General features: G+C 47.2%; 1 protein-coding gene across 2 annotated transcripts in view; it reads right to left on the reverse strand.

The window, feature by feature from the left end:
- LOC126106564 (pyrethroid hydrolase Ces2a-like) overlaps positions 1-21,489 on the reverse strand; it is a 319,251-nt gene that overhangs the window by 45,319 nt on the left and 252,443 nt on the right. For both annotated transcript variants that reach the window (XM_049912908.1, XM_049912907.1), the window contains one exon: positions 3,920-4,089. In XM_049912908.1, coding sequence (XP_049768865.1) covers positions 3,920-4,089 — 170 coding nt within the window. The remainder of the gene's footprint in view (positions 1-3,919; positions 4,090-21,489) is intronic.

Genomic DNA, 21,489 nt, shown 5'->3' on the forward strand with positions numbered 1-21,489 from the left:
GTATATGTATGGAGTGTAGCCATGTACGGAAGTGAAACATGGACGATAAATAGTTTGGACAAGAAGAGAATAGAAGCTTTCGAAAGCTACAGAAGAATGCTGAAGATTAGATGGATAGATCACATAACTAATGAGGAGGTATTGAATAGAATTGAGGAGAAGAGGAGTTTGTGGTACAACTTGACTAGAAGAAGGGATCGGTTGATAGGACATGTTCTGAGGCATCTAGGGATCACCAGTTTAGTATTGGAGGGCAGAGTGGAGGGTAAAAATCGTAGAGGGAGACCAAGAGATGAATACACTAAGCAGATTCAGAAGGATGTAGGTTGCAGTAGGTACTGGGAGATGAAGAAGCTTGACAGGATAGAGTAGCATGGAGAGCTGCATCAAACCAGTCTCAGGACTGAAGATCACAACAACAACAACAACAACTGTCTGTACAGGTATATTTTTAAAATTCTCAATAAAGTTAAGCTCGCTCTATCGTGTGTTTTATTGGGCGGGGCGGGCGGAGGGGGTTCTTAGAGGAAGATAAGAGCTGGAATCAGCACGCCAGTGTCGCTACGGGACGTTTACTGATTGGTGACAGATGTCCTTTCCAGGTTAAACGCGATTTGTCCTCCATTGGCGTGAAACATGTGACAGCAAACACACTGTAACAATCGTCAGATGGATCCAGGCTAGAGAAGGGAATGTTTCGGGAATATTTGTCAGTCGGCCATTGTGGCGGGGCGGTTCTAGGCGCTTCAGTCCGGAACCGCGCTGCTACTACTGCCCCGGGCATGGATGTGTGTGATGTTCTAATTCTAGGGGCCTGATAACCTCAGATGGTAAGTCCCATAGTGTTGTTGTTGTGGTGTTCAGTCCTGAGGCTGGTTTGATGCAGCTCTCCATGCTACTCTATCCTGAGCAAGCCTCTTCATCTCCCAGTACGTACTGCAGCCTACATCCCTCTGAATCTGCTTAGTGTATTCATCTGTTGGTCTCCCTCTACGATTTTTACCCTCCACTCTGCCCTCCAATACTAAATTGGTGATCCCTCGATGCCTCAGAACATGTCCTACCAACTGATCCCTTCTTCAAGTTGCACCACAAACTCCTCTTCGCCCCAATCCTATTCATTACCTCCTCATTAGTTAAGTGATCCACTCATCTAATCTTCAGCATTCTTCTGTAGCACCACATTTCGAAAGCTATTCTCTTCTTGTCCAAACCAGTTATCGTCCATGTTTCACTTCCATACATGGCTACACTCCAAACATATACTTTCAGAAGCGACTTCCTGACACTTAAATCTATACTCGATGTTAACAAATTTCTCTTCTTCAGAAACGCTTTCCTTGCCATTTCCAGTCTACCTTTTATATCCTCTCTACTTCGACCATCATCAGTTATTTTGCTCCCCAAATAGCAAAACTCCTTTACTACTTTAAGTGTCTCATTTCCTAATCTAACTCCCTTAGCATCACCTGACTTAATTCAACTACATTCCATTATCCTCGTTTTTCTTTTGTTGATGTTCATCTTATATCCTCCTTTCAAGTCACTGTCTATTCCGTTCAACTGCTCTTCCAAGTCCTTTGCTGTCTCTGACAGAATTACAATCTCATCGGCAAACCTCAAAGTTTTTATTTCTTCTCCATGGATTTTAATACCTACTCCGAATTTTTCTTTTGTTTCCTTTACTGCTTGCTCAATATACAGATTGAACAACATCGGGGAGAGGCTACAACCCTGTCTAACTCCCTTCCCAACCACTGCTTCCCTTTCATGTCCCTCGACTCTTATAACTGCCATCTGGTTTCTGTACAAATTGTAAATAGCCTTTCGCTCCCTGTATTTTACCCCTGCCACCTTGAGAATTTGAAAGAGAGTATTCCAGTCAACACTGTCAAAAGCTTTCTCTAAGTCTACAAATGCTAGAAACATAGGTTCGCCTTTTCTTAATCTAGCTTCTAAAATAAGTCGTAGGGTAAGTATTGCCTCACGTGTTCCCATATTTCTACGGAATCCAGACTGATCTTCCCCGAGGTCGGCTTCTACCAGTTTTTCCATTCGTCTGTAAAGAATTCGCGTTAGTATTTTGCAGCCGTCACTTATTAAACTGATAGTTCGGTAATTTTCACATCTGTCAATACTTGCTTTCTTTGGGATTGGGATTATTATATTCTTCTTGAAGACTGAGGGTATTTCGCCAGTCTCATACATTTTGCTCACCAGATGGTAGAGTTTTGTCAGGACTGGCTCTCCCAAGGCTGTCAGTAGTTCTAATGGATTGTTGTCTACTCCCGGAGGTTTCGACTCAGGTCTTTCAGTGCTCTGTCAAACTCTTGACGCAGAATCATATCTCCCATTTCGTCTTCATCTACATCCTCTTCCATTTCCATAATATGGTCCTCAAGTACATCGCCCTTGTGTAGACCCTCTATATACTCCTTCCACCTTTCTGCTTTCCCTTCATTGCTTAGAACTGGGTTTCCATCTGAGCTCTTGATATTGATACAAGTGGTTCTCCTTTCTCCAAAGGTCTCTTTAATTTTCCTGTAGGCAGTATCTATCTTACCCCTCGTGAGATAAGCCTCTACATCGTTACAATTGTCCTCTAGCCATGCCTGTTTAGCCATTTTGCACTTCCTGTCGATCTCATTTTTGAGACGTTTGTATTCCTTTTTGCCTGCTTCATTTACTGCATTTTTATATTTTGTACTTTCGTCAATTAAATTCAATATTTCTTCTGTCACCCAAGGATTTCTACTAGCCCTCGTCTTTTTACCTACTTGATCCTCTGCTGCCTTCACTACTTCATCCCTGAAAGCTACCCATTCTTCTTCTACTGTATTTCTTTTTCCCATTCTTGTCAATTGTTCCCTTATGCTCTCCCTGAAACTCTGTGAAACCTCTGGTTTAGTCATTTTATCCAGATTCCATAGTGCTCCAAGCAATTTGAATCATTTGAATGTTTTGTGGCATTCTGTGGGTGATGTCATCATTCTGGAAGTTACAGTACATCAACAGAACTGTGCGTTTATTCTTAGGGACCAGGCAACGTGTCACACAGCTTGCAGTGTTCGTCTGTGGTTTGAAGAACTGGATAATTTCACCATACTCTCCTGACGAGAAAATTTCATCCAAACCCAGTCGAGAGTCTGTGGTGCCACCGCATCCGGGCTGTTTGAGCCATGGATCCTCAAATGAGAAACCTGTTCATCTGACCACAGCATTGAAGTCTGCATGGCTCCACATGCCTATCGGTATCTTCGAGAACCTGACTGACTACCTTCACAGCGGTTCGCTGTGCGAAAGAATGGTTACTGGGGCTTTGGACAGGTTTTTGACTTTAATGGGACTGGACAGTGTAGTAATCAAGCAACACGGCGTCAACGTGGCTGCGGTATCTGCTGCATTCTGCGCCACGTGTACTAGCAGACCGAGTTGGGTTTCAAACGTTCGCCGGCCGCTGTGGCCGAGCGGTTCTAGGCGCTTCAGTCTGGAACCGCGCTGCTGCTACGGTCGCAGGTTGCCTCAGGCATGGATGTATGTGATGTTCTTAGGTTAGTTAGGTTTAAGTAGTGCTAAGTCTAGGGGGCTGATGACCTCAGATGTTAAGTCCCATAGTGCTTAGAGCCAGTTAGTTTTCAAACGATATTTATAGCGGGAGCCATATCGATTCCTGCAATAGAAATTTTCAACCTACAGAAAGGCCACATTACGCCAACATAAGAGATGTTGTAAGATTCTACAACAGGTATACGATATAGCCTTGTAGCTGAATGCACCTGTTCGACAATCTTCTGAAAACAGCAGTGTGCTCCGCATTCGTATAATCACTTTCCTTCTTCCCCTGAATTGAAGCGCAGGCACGTTCACAGGTCTGCAGGTGGTACTAACGTTTTGTTGGTTTGCTTAAAGGGTTACTCACTGTGAAGAGCTCCACTTGCGTGTCGGGTCCAATGCTGCGTTCTCCGAAGTAGAAGCGCCGAATCTCCTCGGCCACGGCGTCCCTGTCCGCTTCAGGGCAGCGCAGGTTGGTGGGGATCAGCAGCCGGGGGTTCGCAGCATAGCTGGACGTGCGGACCGTGTCGCTGAGATCTGTTGTAACACCTCAGTTCAGTTTACAGTGACAAAAGCTATAGAAAGAATAATTTAAAATTAAGAATAGAATTTTTAGAGGGGAAAATAGTGTAGAATCAGATTTCGGTAATTGCAGATCAAAATTATAGTATATCGGCAAGTAGTTTAACGTCTCAGTACAGCAAAGCCATGGAAGCTCCGTCATGGAGAAGGCAGTGACGTTAAACTCTTGTGATGAAAAAACCTATAAAAAAGCCTGATCGTTATTATTGCCGCCTTTTTTTCCTGGATTGTTTCGTTAAAGGGCGGAGAACCCGTGTCAGTCAGCGAGACAATAATTAGATTGGACTTTACAGTGTTAGGATTCACGATAAACTGTTAGAATATTACGGAGATTGAAAGTGATGTAGTGTACGATCTCTGACTGTTGGTAGCAACGGAGTATTATGGGGATTTTAGGACTTCAGTGCTAGATTGGAACTGTATGGACATATAGACGGCAGAAACTCAAATTATCTGCTGATACGAGTGAATTCAGAGCTACCGGTATTCAGATATTAACGTGTGGACTTTTGAAAGTGTCGTGTGCCGTTAGTTGCGAATCTGGACGTAGAGCGCGTGCATATCGGCATTTGCGAACTACTTAGATTCCTCCAGGCTAGGAACCTTTTAAATAGAACATCATCCATCACCATCTTAATCCTTGAATGTAGAGTGAAAGTGAAATACAAGAGTGTTGTACTTATTTCATTTACCTAGTACCAATCAGTGAAGGTTTTACGGAACCAAAGGTATTCAGCAGTAAGTCAGCACCATCTAGCGGAAAGCATAGGCATTAACTACCACGGTAACTGAAGTGAACGTTTACGTGTTTTACGGACTGCTTAATATGAACTTTTGTGACTCTTTGACGTCCCCACTCCCTCCGAAAGGTGGCGCAGGCTGTCTTAATCATAAAAGGTGAGGGTTTTAGCCGGGCAAATTACTAAATAAAAGCGATATTTACAAGACCCGCAGTAATTGCAAAACACAACGCCCGCACCTCATCGGAGAGTCGTCGCTGTCACGTCGGGAAGTAAAGCCGTAAAACCTACCGACGATACGTATCTACGAGCAGACGTCGACGTGGAGTACCTAAAAAGGGAACCACAAGAGAGTTGGGAACATCTAGAGGGTTGGATCCCCTCCTTCGAAAACGTCAGATTGCAAAGCCTGGGCTACTCTCAGGGTGGAATCTCCGTCTTCGAAGATTGTTGCTGTGGCTGTCTGTTCGTCTGTCTGTCTGTCTGACTGTCTGCCCGACTGTCCGCTGGTCGCTGCTGTAGCTGCCTGCCTGCTCGCCGTCCATCGTCGTCGCCGCTGCCTACTGTCCTTCACCGCCGCCGCTGCTTGCTGTCCCTCCGTCCATCTGTCGCCGTTCGTCCACCATGAGCACTCCCACCTCCACTGTCATCTACACCTCCCCCTCCCCCTCTTCCACAGTCACTTCCTGGAGTGCCCCCCCTGGCCTTTCTCCATACACTCACCTTCTCTTCCCCCACTTACCCATTCAACTATCTCCTCCCCTGCTGTATACCCCCACCTCTACACCATTCCTTCAGCCTCCACACCCTCAACAGCTCCCACTACTACACCCGCCCTCACGTACGCCTCTGTTGCCGCCTCTACTGCCACCCCTCAGGTGATCGGCTTCCCCTCTCTCACCTACTCCGTCACTTCGTCTTCTGCATCTCCCACACACATCGCGTCGCGCCGAGCCACTGACGCCACCACTGAACTGGCTCCTTCTCCCGGCACCTCCACTACGCCATGGGGATCTGCCACCCGCCACCTCCCTCTTCTCCCCATCCCTCTCCCCTCCTCCCAGCCTCCAGTCTCCAAAAAACCCCAAAAGTGCGTCATTACCGTCTCTGCTCCCGCCATTTCCTACAAAAAGTCACCACCACCTCCCCCTCCTCCTGTCGTCTCCACGGACACCACCCCTCCTCCAGCCACCCATACCCTGGCCCCCACCCTCCACACCTTTGTCCTGTCAACTCCCGATCCTAAGTTCCTCGATGCCCGTACCCTCACCGTGGAGATACGAAAGTATTTACCTAGTGCTCCCATGTCCCAACTCATTCCTCGCAGGGACTCAGTCCTTATCGAGTCCCCGTACCGCTCCTTTCACACAGACCTCCTCCGTAAACTCCCACGAGTTATGTTTGGCCCCCACGCATCTATGACACCCTTCCTTTCCTCTTCCACTCCTCGTCAACCCCAGCCTCCCTGTCGATCCGCCGCCCCCCCCCCCACCTACACCGCTGTGATCACCGAGCTCAGCCCCCTCCATTAACCATCTCCTCACCCAGGGTGCCCTGATAGACCACCGTCGCCACCCTGTTGAATCCTCCAAATCCCCTCCCCCTCCCCAATCCTACCGCTGCCAGTGGTGCCTGATGTACAATGATCACCTGACTCCCAACTGCAAACTCCCCCCCCCCCACCTGTCCCCATTGCAAGGCCTCCCACTTTCTTAAGAACTGCCCCAACCTCGCTGCTCCTCCTTCCTGTAACACCTGCAATGGCCCCCATCCCACCTACTCCCACGTGTAAAGCCAAACCCCCTCCAGCCACCCCTGAGCTTACAGTCCCTGTTTGTCCCATCGATCACCCTGTCCACCCCAACAATTCCCTCCGTCCACCCCCCATGGCCGAGGACATCATCTGGTTCCTTACCGTTGTACTCCAAAGCATTCACCCTTTACAGCGCCCCCACACCTTCCAACAAATCTCCCTTGCTGCTCGCTCTGTTTTCCACCTCAACACCTTTGCCACTTACTCCCACAACCAAGCCCACTTCACCTTCACCCGCCTCGACACCCTCTCTTCCCCCCTCATCCTGCCATGGCGCGGCACGAGTATCGCATCTTCTTCCAGAACATTCGCTCTTTCCACTCCAACAAATACCTGCTCATGCACACCCTCTCCCACCACCAGGTCGCCACCTTCCTGTTGAACGAAACCTTTCTCCAGCCCCACCATTCTATCCGCACCTATCCTCATATCCTCCACTGCACTGATGCTCCTGGTCCTCGTGCGCAGGGTGGAGTCGCGATTGAACACCTTAAGCACATCCCCATCCAGTCACAACCTAAATGACCCCACTGAACACCTTATCCTCAGCGTCTTCTTCCCCTCCCTCACCCTTACCTGTGCTACCATCTATGTCCACTACACTGTTCCTTATGACTTCATCTCGCACATTGACCGCACCTTCTCCACCTATGTGATTGCTGCCAACCTCAACACCCATAGCCTCACTCCTGCCGCCCTTTGGCGGTGGCATCAGTTCCTCTCCAGGATCCAAGGCGACCTTGTTCCCTTCCCCAGCACACCCGACCTGAAAGTGACACCACCCCAGATGTTGTCATTGCCTCCACCAACCTCCTTGGGCATATTGCCATCGCCGTCCTTGCCCCCACAGGTAGCAATCACCTCCCTGTCCTTCTCACCATAATGTCTGCTCACTGCCCCCCTACAGATCCCCTCCCTGCACCCCTTCCCAAGGTCGTAAATGACTACCACCGTGCCAATTGCGATGCCTACTGGGAATCCATCACCACCCAGGTCACCCTCTTACCGAAGGCCATCCTGACGACATCATCCAAGCCTCGCCCTTCCTTCAGAAAGTAATTACTGACGCTGTGGAGGCCCATGTTCCTACTAAAACCATCAACCCCCATCGTTCTGCTCTCCCTCCGCAGGCTGTCCTCCTCCTCTGTGAATCCCACTGCCTCTATCTTTCCTTCCTGCGCACTCGTGACCGGGATACACTCCAACGCCACCGGCAAATACGGCGACACGTACGGAACCTTATTGCAGCAACGAAACACTGAGACTGGCGCCAGACCTGCACATGACAACGCCTACCTCCCTATCAACTCTTCCAAGTACTGGTCCGCCTTCCATCACCTTACTGGTTCCCTTTACACTGCCCACTACCCCCTTATCCATAACGATCGCCCCCTTCCTGACAACCTCAGTAAGGCCAACCACTTCGCGTCCCACCTTACCGAGGTCTTCTCCATCCCAGATGATCCCCACTTTGGTTGTTCTCTTTTCCCCACCGTCATGGAACGTGCCAATACCTCTGTCTCCAGTATTTGAGACAGTTACCCCCCTCCGACATAAACACTCCCATCAAAGTACAAGACATTACACTTATCCTCCAGTCAAAATACAACACAGCCCCTGGTCACGACTGTGTCACCTACCTATTCCTACCTGACTGTCCTTGCCCATCTCTATAACGTCATCCTCTCTACTGGCTTCTACCCTGACCTATGGAAGACCTCCCATGTCCTCTTATTCCTCAAACCCAACACATCCCCTTCTGCCGCCTCTTCCTATCATCCCATCTGCCTCACCTCCGTCTTCAGTAAGGTCTTCGAATCCATCCCCTCCCACCGTATCCATCAGCACCTTACTCAACACCACCTCCTCCCCCTTACCCAGTGTGGTTTCTGGCCCACCTATGCTGAACACCAACTCCTTAACCTCGTTCACCTTCTGTCTCTCCAGCTCAACTCCCGTCACACTGACATTTTTGTTTCCCTTGACCTCAAAAATGCCTATGACCGTGTATGGGATCCCAGTCTCCTCTTTAAACTCCAAACCTACGCCCTGCCTATCAATTTTGTCAGTCTGGTCCCCTCCTTCCTCTCGCACCATCCTTCCTATGTCACCCTCCACAACACCAACTCCCGTATCTTTTATCCCACTGCTGGTGTCCCCCAGGGCTCTGTCCTCTCCCCTCTCCTTCATCTCTTGTATACGGCTGATATGCCCAAGCCACACCCACCTGTCCACCTTCTCCAGTATTCTGATGACACCGCCTTCCTGGCTTTCTATCCTACCCTTCAATGGTCCCAACATACCCTCTGAACCCACCTTAACCAGTTCACCACTTGGTGTAACCAGTGGTTCCTCCGTCTCAACCCCTCCAAAACCCAGGCAATCATCATAGGCTGCACCACCTGCTCTTTACGTCTCCATGATTTCTACCTCACCCTTTATCCAGCTCACCCCCCACCCTGAGATACCTTGGCCTCACACTCGACCGACACCTCACCTGGACCCCTCACCTCCAGACCATCCACCAGAAAGCCCATTCCCGCCTCCGCCTTCTGTCTGGATGGACATAGGGATTGCATCTTTCTACCGTCCTCCACATCTAGAAATCCCTCATCTGTCCTATCCTCTGTTATGCTAGCGTTGCCTGGATCTCTGCACCTGCCGATATTTACTAGGCCCTCCAAATTCTCGAATGCCATGCGCTCCGCCTTGCCTTCCGTATCCGCCTTCCTCCCCCCACACGGCTCCTGTACAAACTCATCCCCTTCCCCCACCTTCTCCTGTTCCTCCAACATCTCCGCATCTGTTACATTGTCTGCAGGCTTGATCCTCCTTCCTCTCCACCCCCCACTCGTTGCCGCTCCTCTATCGCTGTATCGCTCTCTCTCTCCACCTTCACACCCTCCACCTCTTCATCAGGACAATTACCAGTGCCTCGCCCTCCCAGATGATGCACTTCGCCATGACATATACCCTTCCTTCCAACTATAATCTGGCCTTGTTCCTCCCCCCTCCCCAGGGGCCCCCTTTTTCCTCTCCCCTCCTTCTCCCAGAGTAGATTTTCCTCCTTCGTGCGCTCCATCCTTCCCACATCCCTCCCTACCTGCCCTATTCCACGCGCCCCCCGCCCATCTCCCCCCTCTCTTTCCCTCCCTCCCTCCCACCCTTCCTCTGGTATCCATCTCCTTGCGCCTGACAGATCCTCCATTTTGATCATCATCAGTGTGCGACGTCAGTGTTGTGTTTAGTGCTGTTTCTCGTGTGCATCAAGAGGTGTGATTTTAATTGTGTGCTGCCTTGAGGTTCACTGTAAGTGTTTGTTATGTGCTACGCCATCCGTCGATACTTTTATGTTCCGGTCATACTGTGCCTTGTGTTCTTTTAATTGTCCCTGTGTGTGGTTTTTTGTGTGCGCTACTTTTTTACGGTTTTTATCTCCATTTTACAGTCGCCCCTTTTTTTGTCTATTGCCTTCCATGATGTTCCCCCTTTTTTATATCTATGTTCACCATATTTTCTCGTTTGTATATCTTTAAATGTCTTCTATTGTTTTGTACTATGTCTTTCGGCTGAAGAGCAGCGCATATGCTGCTGCCAGCCCACCCCCATGGGGAACTGAAATACAATAAAGAAAAAAAAAAGAAAAGAGTTGGGGATGCTTCACTGTCCACAAAAAAGGGCACGTATATCGCAGTAGGCATGTTATCGCTTGGAGACTTATAAAACTGTCAGACAGAATGACGTACCTACAGGAGGGAGAATTCTCAATAGTAGCGACAGACATTCAGGGTTATGACAAAAATGTGGAAACGCCAATAATGATGACAGGTTACCATGCGTGATACGGTGTACCATGGCCGTTGGCATTCAAAACAGCTTGCAATAGGCTCGGAATGCAAAACCACATGTTCTGTATGGTTTTCAAGGGAATCTTATGCTATATGTGCTGCTAAATACTGGCACGTCCAGGGAGTGATGAAGGAAGTAGATATCGACCACGCTAAGTAGACCAGAGGAGATGCGACAATTCAGTGTCGTGCCCACAAAAGCAGTTCTTTGTCGATGCGAACAATGTGAACGGGAGTCTTTGAACACTGCATTACCATTGGGGAACAAAGATTGTACTCTGGGATTTACGTGATCAGCCGAACTGGCTTCATAATCCTCGCCAGTAATCTGATGTTGAATGCAATTCAACCACATCGCTGCCCACATCCCGCCATGTTTTCGATCTTTTGGCGAAGTTGGAAAAGGTGTGAAACAAGACTCATCAGACCAAATGACTTTCTTCCATTGCTACACAGTCCCGGTCTTATGGCTTCGACACTACGACTTCCTGTTCCAACTCGCCCCCGCAATTCCCGGTTTGTGGAGCCCCCTTACTGTTGTGTTTGTGCTGACTGGGTTCGCTAGTGCAACATTCAGTTCTGCAGTGACTTTTGCAGCTGTCGTTCCCTTATTTTTCCAATCAATTCTCGTGAATGACTGTCCGTTGCGATCACTCAACACACACATTTGTTCGTGTTGTGACAGAACATGATGTTTTTCCGTTTTCCGTGTATATGGTGCAAATCTTTGATACGATGCCTCCTGAAACACCAAACACTTTGGCTGCCATGTTGCGGCAGTGCCCACCATATGAGCGCCAAGAATTTGCCCACGTACGACTTGATAAAGAAACCGACATAATGCACTCATAACCACACAGAACTTCACCACCACAGACGCTTGCAACGTATTAGGAAAAGTGGACAGGTGTCGTTCGTGACAAAACACTAGAGTGCACCATGCAGCCATGACTGACATCTGTATTTATGTTGAAGCATGCATTTCTCGCGATGTTTGCATATTTGTCTCCAAACCCAGACCATAAAACTACGAGAAAACGATCCCAGCCCATAACTCACGAGGTATGGTCGTTGAGCCCAGACCTTGCGAGAATTTTCAAACTCGCTCTCCAAGGTAATTTATAGGGAGTAACCCTATACTTCATCTAACCTCGTTAAATCGTTAATTCTATAACGCTTTACGGTCGGTTGCATCATCGCCTTCATTGTTTGTTGCTAACACGTGCTGTTGACACATTCTGGGGTCTCCTGTGAACTACATACCTGTTTTCTTAGTATAGTGTGGTGCGCGTACTGTAAGACCTTCAGTACACGCACCATCAGATTATTTGACTTGTCGCTCTAACGAAGTAGGCGAGTGTCAGCAATATGTCTTGTGGTCTTATCGTGGCGTTTTTCTTCTGCCGTTAGGTCAGACGATAGAAATGCCACTTGCACGCTTAGAGTAGCAGATTGACGGTGACCAACTTTAAACAGAACTTGATTAATTTTCACACACATTCATTAAAATAATAACAAGCATAAAAATTACTTAACTTTGTTCTGGGTGCTATTTATAATTGACAATCTGAAGTTCCTTTGGTATTGGTACGTTAATCTTATTCTCACATATATCTCTGATACTTGACAAAAGTGTCTATACATTTATCTTCATGGCTATGTACAAGAATATGGTAATCTTATTAGGCGCAGACTGAAATTTGACTATAGACTGGTACAGACAAATGTAGAACTCGTACAGACTGATGCAGGCAAATGCGGACTGACTAACCGGAGGTCTGTACACTCGCTATAATACCTCGCGCGTTCATGTATCACTGCGCGAGTGTGATCCGCAAGGAGAAAAGGTTCTACGTTAGCAGCAATCTCATTGGCTGCGTTACATATTAATACGCGGATCGGCGGAAGCAGAATTTGGTCCATCTCTATGGCAGCACCATCTCGTAGTGCGGAGACAGACGAGCGCTGCGCCTGCGCTGTTGTGCTTAGCGGGGCGCGCTCTAGTGGGAAAGTTGTGTACGCGCTGACTATGCGGAACTATGTACACAACATACAGCAAGAAATGTATTCTCAGAAACATGAGGAACATGTCACAGATATATATTTCAAGGAATAGACGAAAAGGACGACGAGATTTCATTAGCCAGCGGCCACAATTCTGCTAGTGAACGAGAGTATCGTTCATAGGAAGAACTTCAGGACAATGATGTTGGACAGCGTCCTATTTCTTCAATGAAATAGTTAAAGTACTAGTTAAAATCAGACACGTTCTGAGTGGTGGTAAAGGGAAATGTAGATCCCAGTAGTGAATACCCGTTTATCAGTCTTTCTTTTTGTCCAATGTCTACGTGCAAATTTAAACCCTGGAGTGTAATTTTATGTGAAAATGTACCTGCTACGCAAAGGTACAATAATTCTTCAGAATGTAAAATTTAGTTGTCTAAGAGTTTATTTACGTGTAATATTTAAAAAAAACGCACAAAAATATACGATTTTGTGTGACAAAAAGTTAATTCTACAGACTTTATTTAATGCAACACAGTGAACGTGGAGTATTTAAATGGCACTGAAATTATTATAAAATAAGTCTTATATAACTTAAACGAAAAATTTCAAATGATTTATCCCCTAAATCTCAGTTTATACGTTTGGGTCCCAGAGATGACACCTCTTAGTGTATGTGACAGAACAGTCTCTTCGTGAGTTAAGGGCTAGCTGTCGAAAGTATTAGGTTTTTCTTCGGAAAGTAGAGAGGCGTAGGTTACGGGAAAGTAAAAAGGAACAGCTGATCTCTCAGTCCCTATGACGAGTGGGAGCCACCGATTGTGACAACAGAGGAGAGAGAAAGATGAGGAATCTATGTTAAATGATGACAGTCCATCAGTTTTATGAGCTGGAAGTGTATACCATAACCAACAGCCCTCAGTGCAGACTACAGTACAAACTTGTATTTCAGTTCAGCACAAACTATGTTAGGTTAGGCATGACCCATCACTTCTCATAACTTCACATTAGATCATTTGTACAAATGTATCTCTTCTGTGTACAGTTGCCTCAGAACTATTAGCCACACACTTCCTCACACACTTTCGTCTATTTCTTGTAATTGACATTACTAACCCAAGGGAGCCCAGTTCGTGATACATTGTCACAGTTAAGAGCACTGATTTCGCAACATCGATCTCTCAGTGTACTCCTCGGAGCATCTTGCACTTCGGTAGTGCCATTGAGAGGGTAGTATTTGCCTTGTGTTTGGTTTTTGCCTTCTCTCAGTATGAGGCTAACTGAAGAAGACGCACTTGACACAGATTACAAACGGAGGAAGTACGAGTGCAATGTTGCGGGTTGCATACCGCACAAACCAAGGCGCCACTGTTGCATCAGTGCTAGTGGGCTTTCTCCATTCCCACTGTAGTTCCACGAATAAGATGCGTCTCAGAACTGTGGCGCTGCAGTCGCTTCATACCCGTCGATTCGTTCTCTTTTACTGAAGCGTGCAGCAATGTAAGGTTAGTCGGACTTACTGTTAGTGCGGCAGATGAGTGGACGAAAAAAGTAGCACAGACAAGGTGAAAAGACTGATTGTTGGGATCAGATAGCCTTTAATGAAGCTGTGTTCTGCGAGACCGCAGCGTGAAGGACGAAAATTAATTGATGCAAAACATATAACTCCAAATGTGTTCCATTAGAGGAGGAGTGATATCCGGAATGACTCTTACGCTACAGTCCACACATCAGACGAAAAACGTACAAATTTCGTCCACTGCAAAAAATATTCTTATTCCCCATTATGAAGACATTGACAGTTGAGAGCCGTATAAGAGGATGTTTTTCTGTTTTCTTTCATCCTTTCTTTCTTTTTTCGCAGTTGTACCTGAATTCTGGTGATATAGCAAGATGTTTATTTTGTTCTACACTCCTGGAAATGGAAAAAGGAACACATTGACACTGGTGTGTCAGACCCACCATACTTGCTCCGGACACTGCGAGAGGGCTGTACAAGCAATGATCACACGCACGGCACAGCGGACACACCAGGAACCGCGGTGTTGGCCGTCGAATGGCACTAGCTACGCAGCATTTGTGCACCGCCGCCGTCAGTGTCAGCCAGTTTGCCGTGGCGTACGGAGCTCCATCGCAGTCTTTAACACTGGTAGCATGCCGCGACAGCGTGGACGTGAACCGTATGTGCAGTTGACGGACTTTGAGCGAGGGCGTATAGTGGGCATGCGGGAGGCCGGGTGGACGTACCGCCGAATTGCTCAACACGTGGGGCGTGAGGTCTCCACAGTACATAGATGTTGTCGCCAGTGGTCGGCGGAACGTGCACGTGCCCGTCGACCTGGGACCGGACCGCAGCGACGCACGGATGTACGCCAAGACGGTAGGATCCTACGCAGTGCCGTAGGGGACCGCACCGCCACTTCCCAGCAAATTAGGGACACTGTTGCTCCTGGGGTATCGGCGAGGACCATTCGCAACCGTCTCCATGAAGCTGGGCTACGGTCCCGCACACCGTTAGGCCGTCTTCCGCTCACGCCCCAACAACGTGCAGCCCGCCTGCAGTGATGTCGCGACAGGCGTGAATGGAGGGACGAATGGAGACGTGTCGTCTTCAGCGATGAGAGTCGCTTCTGCCTTGGTGCCAATGATGGTCGTATGCGTGTTTGGCGCCGTGCAGGTGAGCGCCACAATCAGGACTGCATACGACCGAGGCACACAGGGCCAACACCCGGCATCATGGTGTGGGGAGCGATCTCCTACACTGGCCGTACACCACTGGTGATCGTCTAGGGGACACTGAATAGTGCACGGTACATCCAAACCGTCATCGAACCCATCGTTCTACCATTCCTAGACCGGCAAGGGAACGTGCTGTTCCAACAGGACAATGCACATCCGCATGTATCCCGTGCCACCCAACGTGCTCTAGAAGGTGTAAGTCAACTACCCTGGCCAGCAAGATCTCCGGACCTGTCCCCCATTGAGCATGTTTGGGACTGGATGAAGCGTCGTCTCACGCGGTCTGCACGTCCAGCACGAACGCTGGTCCAACTGAGGCGCCAGGTGGAAATGGCATGGCAAGCCGTTCCACAGGACTACATCCAGCATCTCTACGATCGTCTCCATGGGAGAATAGCAGCCTGCATTGCTGCGAAAGGTGGATATACACTGTACTAGTGCCGACATTGTGCATGCTCTGTTGCCTGTGTCTATGTGCCTGTGGTTCTGTCAGTGTGATCATGTGATGTATCTGACCCCAGGAATGTGTCAATAAAGTTTCCCCTTCCTGGGACAATGAATTCACGGTGTTCTTATTTCAATTTCCAGGAGTGTATAATGTAATGAGGACTTGTTTGTTGAAAATAATATACAGTTGATATTGTTTCCCTTTTGAATATAAATAGTTAGGTTTTCTTGTCTATTGTATATGTAAAATATTTTGACTCGTTAGTGTCGAGGTCCGGCGTGCTGGGCAGTCTGTGGATGGTTTTTAAGGCGGTTTTCCATCTGCCTCGGCGAATGCAGGCTGTTACCCCTTATTCCGCCTCAGTTACACTATGTCGGCGATTGCTGTGCAAAGACTAAGTATGTGTACCCCATAATTACTCTACCATGCAAACATTAGGGGTTTCACTCATCTGGTATGAGACGTTCCCAGTTGTTCCACTGGGAACCGAACCGCACAATAACCCTGGGTTCGGTGTGGGGCGGCGGTGCTGTGGGTGGACTGCTGTGGTCCGTTGTGGGGTAGTGAAAGACAGGGGTACAGCAGGAAGAAACCTGTCCGTCGTTTCTAGGTCCCCAGTTCAATGCACAATACACACAATGTAAGCGTACATATAAATAGAACAACATTCACTGTTAATCGATGAGCTGTTATACTGGTATAATAGGTTAGCGCTTACTGCTTTGCTTGTGTAATATGTATGACATGCAGAGTTTTCTGTTTACTTATTTTTTTATTCAATCAAATTGTTATTCTGTTCACAAACTGCAGCACCTTCGAACATTTACACGCTGATTCAGGCCCTATAAGCATGGTCTTTTCCGAATTTAGCTTACTTCTGACGAAAAAGTGATTCTGGCAGGTGGAGTCCAAATGTTTTGTTAATCATGCTTTTTGCAACATTCGTGCCGTAACAAATATTTCTTTCTGTCTAGCCGAGAAGTGAAATATCAGTTTTCATAGATGTAGCCGTAAAACTCCTTTGGTAGGTCTTTAATAATTATTTACTTTCAAAAAAAATCTTTCATCCACTATTTTACGCCCTTAGTGGTTGAATTTCCAAAATTAGTGAAAGAAGTATTTTTTTTATTTCTAACTGAGAATCTAAATTTAAATTTCCATAGATTTAGGCTTAATAATGCTTTCATAGTAAAATATTTTCATAAAAGGTCTCGTCGCCTCACTCCCTTAGAAGTTCAATTTCCAAAAACACTGAAACATGTATTTTGTATTTTTTATTTGTAACCGAGAAGTCAAATAGTAATATTGATACATGTAGCTTTAAAAACACTTTAGTAGTTCTTTAATAATGAGCCGGCCGGAGTGGACGAGCGGTTCTAGGCGCTTCAGTCTGACCGCTACGGTCGTAGGTTCGAATCCTGCCTCGGGCATGGATGTGTGTGATGTCCTTAGGTTAGTTAGGTTTAAGTAGTTCTAAGTTCTAGGGGACTGATGACCTCAGAAGTTAAGTCCCATAGTGTTCAGAGCCATTTGAACCATTTTTAATAAAGATTTCACTCCCTCTTTCAGCCCCATAAGGTTAACTTTCCAAAAATGCTGAAACATTGTTTCTTTATTTCTGACCAAGAAACCAAATACCGATATTCGTAGGTCTAGCTTCAAAACTGCCTTAATAGCGATTTTTTTCTGTTTAAAAAAAACGGCATCCTCTATTTCATACCTTCTCCAGATTTCAAGTTTCTATCCTTAGCGGTCTGTACTGTACAATGATGAGTCAGTGAGTGAGTCAGGACATTCTTATATAGTGATGATAACTTGCTGCTGTCACTTAGGCGGGTAGCAAATTTTACGACATTTCAATTTGCACCTGAGAAAGGCCATAAAACCGAAATCATGACTGTGTGATATAAATGCATAGTAATAAAAGTTCAGTGCAGGGAATTGCTTTCAAAATGTTTGTCATGTAGTGGGAATACGGCGAGTCTGTGGCTATACTTGCGAACTCTTGTACTCGACCTCCTTTCTGCGCCGGTATACTCCCCTTATACCCGACAACAGACCTGGCTGGTGAGTGGGCAGCGGGAGAGAATCGTGAGTCGAGTGCACAGGCACTCACAGGCGCCGCGTTATTTTGTCGTTGACACCCACCATAGAATGATGAGAGGAAGAAAGTTTATCACTTACTGCACATTCGCTGTTCATGACATAAAATTTCAGCTTCAGTATGACTTTAAACCTTATTACTACTAAATGTATTCGCAACATATTTTGCCCACAGCGTCCACATAATTCACTGAATGTACCTGGAAAATTATAACATTGTACAACACAGAGTTCAAATGGTTCAAATGGCTCTGAGCACTATGGGACTTAATGTCTGTGGTCATCAGTCCCCTAGAACTTAAAACTACTTAAACCTACCTAAGGACATCACACACATCCATGTCCGAGCCAGGATTCGAACCTGCGACGTATCAACCGCGTGATTCCGGACTGAAGCGCCTATAACCGCTCGGCCAAAGCAGCCGACCCCATAGTTCAATAGATATGACATCATAAACATTGAGACGCGGAAAAAGCGAGTTTCTTCTCAAAAAAGGAGATAAATTAGCGAGCGTACACTCATGCAGCGACTGATAATGAGGCCACTTACCGACTTCCAATAAACTTTAAGTATAATATCAAACATTTTCAGAAGTTTTTCTCGATTAACTGATTAAAGTCACACATTTAAAATATTAACACATTTGTAAATCAATCAGAAATTTGAAGCTTTTTCATACATGGAGGTTAGGTTCTTTGAAGAACCTGACGTTTGCTGATATCTACTAATCGAGTTGTCGCAACAAGCCAACAACGAGGTGCTTAAATACAAGGCATGTCTAGTTACTGACGGTGGGTCATTTGTTCAAAAATCGAAAAGACAATTTTTTTAATAAAAAGTTGACATATTAACAAACGTATATCAAGCATTATTTTGGACGTAGTCGCCTTTATTCTCAATACACTTTGTCAAAAAGTCTCCCTCCGCTTCTGTGGCCCGTCATTTAACGGCACTGTGGATCTCATTGTTGTTAGATAACTTTTTTCCACCCACAAACAAAATGAGAGAGGTGGAAAATTAAAGGCTGAATGTGCCTGACCAGGGCTGCGAGTGGAGTGGTTGGTCGGTGATGGATCCGAGAGCTGCCTTGTGGCACTGGCTGCTGTCATCCAACAGACGCTTTTACTTCATTAACATCCCCATTATTTTGTTCTGTATGGCCCTTCCACAGTTACTTTCCGTTTAACAGTACCGTACAGGAGTAATTGTTACCGCATGGGACAAAAATTTGACGAGAAAAATCCCTTTTGGCCCCTAAAAACAGAAGACGTGTTTTTATTGGCTGAAACAACAGCTTCGCTCTTTTCACTGATGGGGGTCGAGGGATGTCGTCAGTGCATAGATTATGTCTCAGTCTCAGGCGTGTAGTGTGCCATCCTTGGTCCATCATCAGTCCAAATACACTCCTGGAAATTGAAATAAGAACACCGTGAATTCATTGTCCCAGGAAGGGGAAACCTTATTGACACATTCCTGGGGTCAGATACATCACACGATCACACTGACAGAACCACAGGCACATAGACACAGGCAACAGAGCATGCACAATGTCGGCACTAGTACAGTGTATATCCACCTTTCGCAGCAATGCAGGCTGCTATTCTCCCATGGAGACGATCGTAGAGATGCTGGATGTAGTCCTGTGGAACGGCTTGCCATGCCATTTCCACCTGGCGCCTCAGTTGGACCAGCGTTCGTGCTGGACGTGCAGACTGCGTGAGACGACGCTTCATCCAGTCCCAAACATGCTCAATGGGGGACAGATCCGGAGATCTTGCTGGCCAGGGTAGTTGACTTACACCTTCTAGAGCACGTTGGGTGGCACGGGATACATGCGGACGTGCATTGTCCTGTTGGAACAGCAAGTTCCCTTGCCGGTCTAGGAATGGTAGAACGATGGGTTCGATGACGGTTTCGATGTACCGTGCACTATTCAGTGTCCCCTCGACGATCACCAGTGGTGTACGGCCAGTGTAGGAGATCGCTCCCCACACCATGATGCCGGGTGTTGGCCCTGTGTGCCTCGGTCGTATGCAGTCCTGATTGTGGCGCTCACCTGCACGGCGCCAAACACGCATACGACCATCATTGGCACCAAGGCAGAAGCGACTCTCATCGCTGAAGACGACACGTCTCCATTCGTCCCTCCATTCACGCCTGTCGCGACACCACTGGAGGCGGGCTGCACGATGTTGGGGCGTGAGCGGAAGACGGCCTAACGGTGTGCGGGACCGTAGCCCAGCTTCATGGAGACGGTTGCGAATGGTCCTCGCCGATACCCCAGGAGCAACAGTGTCCCTAATTTGCTGGGAAGTGGCGGTGCGGTCCCCTACGGCACTGCGTAGGATCCTACGGTCTTGGCGTGCATCCGTGCGTCGCTGCGGTCCGGTCCCAGGTCGACGGGCACGTGCACCTTCCGCCGACCACTGGCGACAACATCGATGTACTGTGGAGACCTCACGCCCCACGTGTTGAGCAATTCGGCGGTACGTCCACCCGGCTTCCCGCGTGCCCACTATACGCCCTCGCTCAAAGTCCGTCAACTGCACATACGGTTCACGTTCATGCTGTCGCGGCATGCTACCAGTGTTAAAGACTGCGATGGAGCTCCGTATGCCACGGCAAACTGGCTGACACTGACGGCGGCGGTGCACAAATGCTGCGCAGCTAGCGCCATTCGACGGCCAACACCGCGGTTCCTGGTGTGTCCGCTGTGCCGTGCGTGTGATCATTGCTTGTACAGCCCTCTCGCAGTGTCCGGAGCAAGTATGGTGGGTCTGACACACCGGTGTCAATGTGTTCTTTTTTCCATTTCCAGGAGTGTAGAATCTGGAATAATTCCTTATTCACCTTTCATTTCGAAGCATTTGAGAAATTCTAGTTAAGATCCAGTACTGCAACCTTCTGCGAGCAGTCCATGTCACACACAGTTTTCGAAAATTAACTATTTCACTAATTATTACATGATAAGGAGATGTCTAACTCCTGGAAACACTGCGTTTATCTCGTTACAAAATCAATCGATGTTTGGCACGAATAATGAGTGATGCTGACACCTTTGTTCATGACAAACAGTAGTTCTACCCTCTCTGAACTCGCAACACCATTTCCACACATTAGTACGGTTCACCATATCATCCTCATAAACTGGTATGATTTCTGGCGATGAGTTTTCGTTAAAAATCTAGAACGGCGCATTGGATTATGTTTCTTGCAATCCGTTAATGGCCCGTTTTATATTCAAGTTCTCGCTCGATTGTGGGAAGTGTAAAGAAAGTCGTTGTGAGCAACTGGATTTTTCATCACGACAACACATGGAGGCACACCACCTTCGTTATGCATGAGCTTCTCGTGAGGAGCTGTGTGGCAACGCAGCCTCAGCGACATCGACAAGGTACATCGTCATGGTCGTTGGAGGTGCTAAAAGAGACTCGGAAGCCCATACAGACACTGCCTAGATATGAAAGGAACGTACTTTGAACTACTTTGTTTCGTAAATCAGAAAGCGATAAATCTCTAAAAACTTAAGCTGATACTTTTGGTATAGCACTGTATCATCTTTCAGCCACACTTGATTCAAACAGGAAACTGATATGCAAATTTGTACACTCATTAATGATAGTAGTATCTGAATTTTTTTTTTGCACCTCAAGTGTCTA

The sequence above is a fragment of the Schistocerca cancellata genome, chromosome 10, assembly GCF_023864275.1.
Source record: "Schistocerca cancellata isolate TAMUIC-IGC-003103 chromosome 10, iqSchCanc2.1, whole genome shotgun sequence".
Classification (NCBI taxonomy): Eukaryota; Metazoa; Arthropoda; class Insecta; order Orthoptera; family Acrididae; genus Schistocerca; species Schistocerca cancellata.